The sequence below is a fragment of the Gekko japonicus genome, unplaced genomic scaffold, assembly GCF_001447785.1.
Source record: "Gekko japonicus isolate JY-2015 unplaced genomic scaffold, Gekko_japonicus_V1.1 scaffold2885, whole genome shotgun sequence".
Classification (NCBI taxonomy): domain Eukaryota; kingdom Metazoa; phylum Chordata; class Lepidosauria; order Squamata; family Gekkonidae; genus Gekko; species Gekko japonicus.
The window spans coordinates 143927-150726 of NW_015172099.1; the positions used below are offsets into that span (position 1 = coordinate 143927).

The 6800-nt window shown below is 47.1% G+C and overlaps 1 protein-coding gene across 1 annotated transcript in view; it reads right to left on the reverse strand.

Annotated features, from left to right (window-relative positions):
- Nucleotides 1–1339: 1339 nt before the first annotated feature.
- Nucleotides 1340–6800, reverse strand: part of LOC107118583 (oocyte zinc finger protein XlCOF6-like) — a 7593-nt gene continuing 2132 nt past the window's right edge. The window contains exons 2-3 of the mRNA XM_015420944.1: nt 4242–4367; nt 1340–3126 (exon numbers count right to left, since the gene is read on the reverse strand). Of these exons, the coding sequence (XP_015276430.1) occupies nt 1340–3126; nt 4242–4367 (1913 nt within the window). The remainder of the gene's footprint in view (nt 3127–4241; nt 4368–6800) is intronic.

Sequence of the window (6800 nt, forward strand, 5' to 3'; positions counted from 1 at the left end):
AGGAAAAGCCCGTGGTCAATTTTAGTAGCCTCCAACTTCTCCCAGTGCTTAGCGGCTTTAGATCAATGTAGGCGACATGTTAAGATACTACTCTCGTTGAAGAGTATTTTTCTATGAGTTGATGGGAGGATCATCTGTACTTTGGCTGCGGTCACACGGAACAGAAGCCACACAAGTGAGACGGAAAACAGGCGGAGTTTCCAGGCGTGATCTCACAAGCACATCTGGGAAGCGTAGCACTCCCGTGGCTCAACCGAGGCTTCCAGCCAAAACTGCGTGGCAAAAAACTAGTACCTCGGAGGTACTAGTTTCCAGAAACTGCGGGGCAAGGGCGGGCGTCTGATCGCGTTTCCGGTGGCATCCGGCGCCCGCCCATGTCCCCTTGCAAATAAGGTGGGGTTTTTTGTCCAAGTCTCTGTGGATGCGCACACGCACCCAACGGAGCATGCGCATTTGTCGTGTACACACACACACAAAAAAAAAAAGTTTGCCGCAGCGCGCGCTTCTTCGTTGCGCGCCGGCTTGTCCTGTGATCAGCACCTCTCCCTTGCCATGGAACCTCCACGGTACCTCCACGGGAGGTCTGATCGCGTAACAGCGCAGTAGTTTGCCCCAGGGCAAACAGCCACACTTCTCCCCCGCAGTTTCCTGCCCGTGTGACCGGGGCCTATATCTACTTTATATATAACTGACTTTGGTTCCCAGGTTCAAAACGCCAAAAAGCCCTTACTCTTTTGCTGGCAGCCTAGGCATAAAAACTAAAGCCTTGCCCTGTAGTTGTACCTTTGCTGAATGTACATCCCATTGCCTTACAAGTGCTAGGTTCCAAAGCCTGAATGTATCTGTCTAGGTGTTTTTGACACTGCAATTATTAAAATCTATCTGGGCAAAAGTTCATTGTTGGCAAAGGTTCATCTTATCAACTTAGGGTCGGCTGGTATTTGGCAAGGTTGGCGTATTTTAATTGACTCCTCCCTTGATTCCTGTTGGATGAAAACAATCTAAATTTTTAAAAGGAGGCTTTGGGCTCTGTTTGAGACAGTTTAGCCAACACCCCACCTAGACATAAGTGAGGTCTTGGTCCACAGTCCAGGAATCCCGTGTTCTTTCTGAAGTGTACACTATATCGAGCACTGGTAATTCTCTATATGCAATCAAGTATAATATATGCTATTAAGTTTTACTTGTTTATGATTTTAGAGTTCAAAAATTCCTTTAGAGGGTGTGGTTCCAGAGTTTATAAATACTTTTGGTATAAGGCAACTGTTCTTGCTGTGTTGCTCTCCCTCTGGAAGCCTGAGTTCCCTAGCCAGACTCCACCCACCTATACAAAAGAACCCTAATGGAGTTGGGGATCCCTGGTAGTGGCCTGAACCCCCGAAAATTCCCTACAGGTTCTTAGATGTTCTTGAAGAGTGCTACTGAGACTAAATCTCTTCTCACATTCTGAGCATTCAAAAGGCTTCTCCCCTGTGTGGGATCTTTGATGGCTTTGAAGATCGCCACTGTGACTAAACTTCTTCCCACACTCTGAACATCCAAAAGGCTTCTCCCCTGAGTGGGTTCCCTGATGTTTTCGAAGACTCCTACTAAGACTGTATCTCTTCCCACACTCTGAACATTCTAAAGGCTTCTCCCCTGTGTGGGACCTTTGATGTTCTTGAAGAGCACCACTGCGACAGAATCTCTTCCCACACTCTGAGCATGCAAAAGGCTTCTCGCCTGTGTGGGTTCTGAGATGTCTCTTAAGAGTGCCATGGCTACTGAATCTCTTCCCACAGTCTGAGCATTCAAATGGTTTCTCCCCAGTATGGGTTCTTAGATGGGGTTGAAGAGCGCCACTGCAACTGAATCTCTTCCCACACTCTGAGCATTCAAAAGGCTTCTCCCCTGTGTGGGTTCTTAGATGCATATGAAGAGAACCACTCCGACTGAATCTCTTCCCACACTCTGAACATTCAAAAGGCTTATCTCCTGTGTGGGATCTTTGATGTCCATGAAGCGTACCACTCTGACTAAATCTCTTCCCACACTGTGAGCATTCAAAAGGCTTCTCCCCTGTATGGGTTCTTAGATGAGTTTGATGATGGCCACGGTGACTGAATCTCTTCCCACAGTCTGAGCATTCAAAAGGCTTCTCCCCTGTGTGGGTTCTTAGATGTATTTGAAGAGTGCTATTGCAACTGAATCTCTTCCCACACACTGAACATTCAAAAGACTTATCCCCTGTGTGGGATCTTTGATGTCCTTGAAGAGCGCCACTGTGACTGAATCTCTTCCCACACTCTGAGCATACAAAAGGCTTCTCCCCTGTGTGGGATCTTTGATGGTCTTGAAGAGTTCCACTGTGACTGAATCTCTTCCCACACTGTGAGCATTCAAAAAGCTTCTCCCCTGCATGGGTTCTTAGATGGATTTGAAGAGTGCCACTGCGACTGAATCTCTTCCCACACTGTGAGCATTCAAAAAGCTTCTCCCCTGCATGGGTTCTTAGATGGATTTGAAGAGTGCCACTGCGACTGAATCTCTTCCCACACTGTGAGCATTCAAAAAGCTTCTCCCCTGCATGGGTTCTTAGATGGATTTGAAGAGTGCCACTGCGACTGAATCTCTTCCCACACTCTGAGCATTCAAATGGTTTCTCCCCTGTGTGGGATCTGAGATGGATTTGAAGAGTGCCACTGCAACTGAATCTCTTCCCACACTCTGAGCATTCAAATGGCTTTTCCCCTGTGTGGGTCCTTAGATGTATTTTAAGAGTGCCACTGTGACTGAATCTCTTCCCACACTGTGAGCATTCAAAAAGCTTCTCCCCTGCATGGGTTCTTAGATGGGTTTGAAGAGTGCCACTTTGTTTGAATCTCTTCCCACACTCTGAGCATTCAAATGGCTTTTCCCCTGTGTGGGTCCTTAGATGTATTTTAAGAGTGCCACTGTGACTGAATCTCTTCCCACACTGTGAGCATTCAAAAAGCTTCTCCCCTGCATGGGTTCTTAGATGGGTTTGAAGAGTGCCACTTTGTTTGAATCTCTTCCCACACTCTGAGCATTCAAAAGGCTTCTCCCCTGTGTGAGTTCTTAGATGGATTTGAAGAGTTCCACTACGACTGTATTTCTTCCCACACTCTGAGCATTCAAAAGACTTCTCCCCTGTGTGGGTTCTTAGATCTTTTTGAAGATGGTCACCACGACAGAATCTTGTCTCACACTTTGAGCATTTAATCGGTTTCTCCCCTCTGTGGATTCTTTGGTGCACAAGGAGATGTGATCTGTATTTGAAGTGGTTTCCACACCAAAAGCATTTACATGCATTCATTATACTGTGCTTTGGAAAATGTGTGTTAACTTTGCCTTCCATAGAGAGCATCATTCCACTCTCTGAGCAAAGAAATTGCTTCCATCCTGTATGAATCCTTTGGTGTTGAACAAGGTCTGATTTCTCTGAGAATCTCTTGCCACAGTCTGAGGAGCTATAAGGTTTCTCTCCTCTATGTGTTCCTTGATCTCTAAGGAGCTCTGCTCTATGAATCATGGTCTTTCCACACACCAGCCAGTGATGGGTCTTTTTTCCACTGTGCATTCGTAAATGGACATTATACTGGGACTGATCTGAGAAGTTCATTCCACACACCAAGCACTTGTGTGTTTCCTTCGCCATATGAATTATGTCTTGGAAAAAAAACCCTTGGCAAGGAATGGGTTTACCCCTCTTCTGCATGATGTGGCTTCCTTGCTGCCTCTTAGATCCAACTTGGTTTCTGAAGTTTCCTCTGAAGTCTTCATTCTTGACTTCATCTGGCGATAGAGGATGCAGTTCCTCATCCTCCTCATTCCTCTGATCATCCCCTGCTGGAATAAAGAAAGCGATGGTGTTAGAACCCACGCAAGGAGATCTGATCTGCACCTGACTTTCCATCTGCAAAGCAAATATTACAGTGGCTTCTCCCCGCTGTATGCTGAAGTCTACAATAACATACACTTTTAAAGTTCATTAAGCCTCCTGCAGGAGAGATGCTTGATTTAAACTCTAACCGTTTATATGGTTTCCCAGCCTTGTTACTTTTTTGATGTGAAGGAAGGGCTCTTTTTGGACTGAAGCTCTTTCCACACTGCAAACAATTACACAGTTTCCTACGGGAATTTGTGTCTGTCCCTTCTCTTTTTGATTAACCTTTCTTTCTGGAATGGGATTTCAAGGAAACCCCCTCCTCAGTAAGGAATGGGCTTATCCTTCCTCTTACCTGCTTGGCTTCCCTCCTGCCTCTGGGGTCCATCTCCATCTTCAAAGTGTCCTTCGGCAACTTCACTCTTGACTTTTTCCAAAGAGAACCCCTGGAATTCCCCAGCTGTCTCCTCTACATCTGCTCCTGGAATAAAGAAAGAGTTTCAATCATCACCCAGGCAAGAAGCCAAGGCACCAGTCAGGCACTGCTTAGGAATGGGTGAGCATTTCTCTTATCCAATCATCTTTTGTCCCAAACTCAGACACTGGTCACATCCCTGTCAGGCCCTCCCGTGGAGCTGTTTTTATATTCTGTCTGTCCCTTCCCTCCCCAAATCCCCCATATGTATTTTAAGGGGGGAAATGGCAAAATATTGTTCCCCCATCCCATTCCTATTTGACTTACTGTGCTTTTTGACTTCTAATTCTCTTCAACTGACGATTAAATACAAGAGGTTATCAAGATATCCAGGCCTGCAACTGCACTGGGAGTTTCCTTCCAGTTGTCAACAGAGCCAGGAGCTGCTTTTCAGCCTCCCCAAAATACATGTTTTACGGGGGGAGAGCCAGGAGCTCACCAAGTGAACCCCACAATTCAAAGGGGCCCCCCATGATTTTCGGAAAAGGTGCCGTTTGTTGGGGGCAGGAAATGACAGATGAGAAAACCAGCCTTGCAGTGTAGGGGCACCTTTCTCAAGGTCAGAGCCATTTTTCTGCTATTTCTGAGCCGTTCTCTGCACCTTAGCTGGGCCTCTCTGTTGTTTAAAGCACACCCATGTCTGAATCATGTAGACAGTCCTGCCTTTCCTAGAAGCACAGAGTCAGCCAGTCTCTCTGGAAAGAAGTATATTTTATTGTCAGCAAGAGGTAGCCAGAAGACTGATTATCAGGGCTCCAGGTCATCAACTTGTTACAGTAGAGTAAGGACCTCTGGAAGCCCATCCCAGAGGAACATGCAGTGTTAAAAAGTCCAGATAAGACCCCAGAAGAGTCTGTCCTGTTCCATCCTTCCAAAATACCTGGAATACAGTGAACAGGCAGCAAGCGTGCAGATATGCATGTGTTCAGCATGACCAGGGTGATGGAATCTAAACGTGGGGAAGTTAGTTTGGCAGACCCTTAGAGCAGCAGAAGTTTGTCCTTGTCAACCCTCTTCCCTGGGGACAGGGGGAGATCGACCATTGGACACTTACCGTGAGTGGTCCTTCTCCTCTGAGGACAGGAGGACATCTGCATGGGTTATTCCCACCGTGCCAATAGGGAGGCAGGACGTAGATTTCCCCCCCCCTGTTGGTGCCTTTGGAATATCCCATCTCCAGTTCTGGGATTCCGAAAGCAGTCTTGCAGCCTGAAAAACTAACCTTGCCCTATAAAAAACATAACTGCGAACAATTATAACGATTGAATACTCACTCTATCCTGTAACTAAGATAGAGCAGAAAAAATGAACAAGAACAGTAAGAATAGGAAGAAAAGATGACAGCGGGAGGGCCCAGATGTCCTCCTGTCCTCAGAGGAGAAGGACCACTCACGGTAAGTGTCCAATGGTCGTTCTCCCTCTGAGGCGGAGGACATCTGCATGGGACCTCCACGAGCAGTGTCCCTTATCTGGGTGGGTTGTCATCTTCTTCCAGGGAGATTGCGTGCTGTAGAACTCTTCTCCCGAAAGCTGCTTCTGCAGATGCCATGGTGTGTATCTTGTAATGCCTTGTAAACGTAGAAAGTGAAGACCACGTTGCGGCCCTGCAAACTTCCTCCACAGAAGGTCTGTTTATTAGCGCTGCATTGGTTGCTGCACTCCTCAGGGAGTGTGCTGTTATGCCAGCTGGAGGATCCTGACCGACGGCTCTGTACGCTTCCACGATACAAGCTTTCAGTATCGCGCTGATTGAAGATTTTGATAAGCTTTTCTCCCATGCGAGGTGGGGAGATGCCAAGAAACAATGAATCGGACTTCCTCCAAGAATCCGTCCTCGCGATGTAAATCTTCAAGGCCCTTCTAACGTCCAGTGTGTGCCAAAGACGTTCTTTAGGGTGCTTAGGTTGCGGACAGAAGGTTGGCAAACATATCTCCTGAGAACGATGGAATCTAGAATCCACCTTGGGCCGAAAGGTAGGATCAGTCAGAAGTACTACTTTGTCTTTGTGGAATGTGCAGCAGGAAGACCTCACCGATAATGCGTTCAGCTCGGAGACTCTCCTAGCTGAAGTAATGGCGACTAGAAACAGTGTTTTCATTCGCAACCATTTTAGTCCGACTTCTCGGAGAGGTTCAAATGGTGGTTTCATCAGAGCGTCCAGAACAACGTTTAGTCTCCATGTCAAAAAGCGGTGCGTTTGAGGAGACTTGGCTATTGCTCCTTGAAGAAACAGTTGGATGTGAGGATGTTTGGACAATCTCACCCCTTCCAAAGTAGGAATCACCGTGGTGATCGCAGCTAGTTGCCTTCGCAGTGTGGAGGCTCGTAATCCGGTGTCTAGCCCGTCTTGCAGGAAGGCAAGCAGAGAGGGAACTGAAGGCGACAGCGGATTAACACTCTTGCGTCTACACCAGCGAACAAACGCCTTCCAGGTGGTA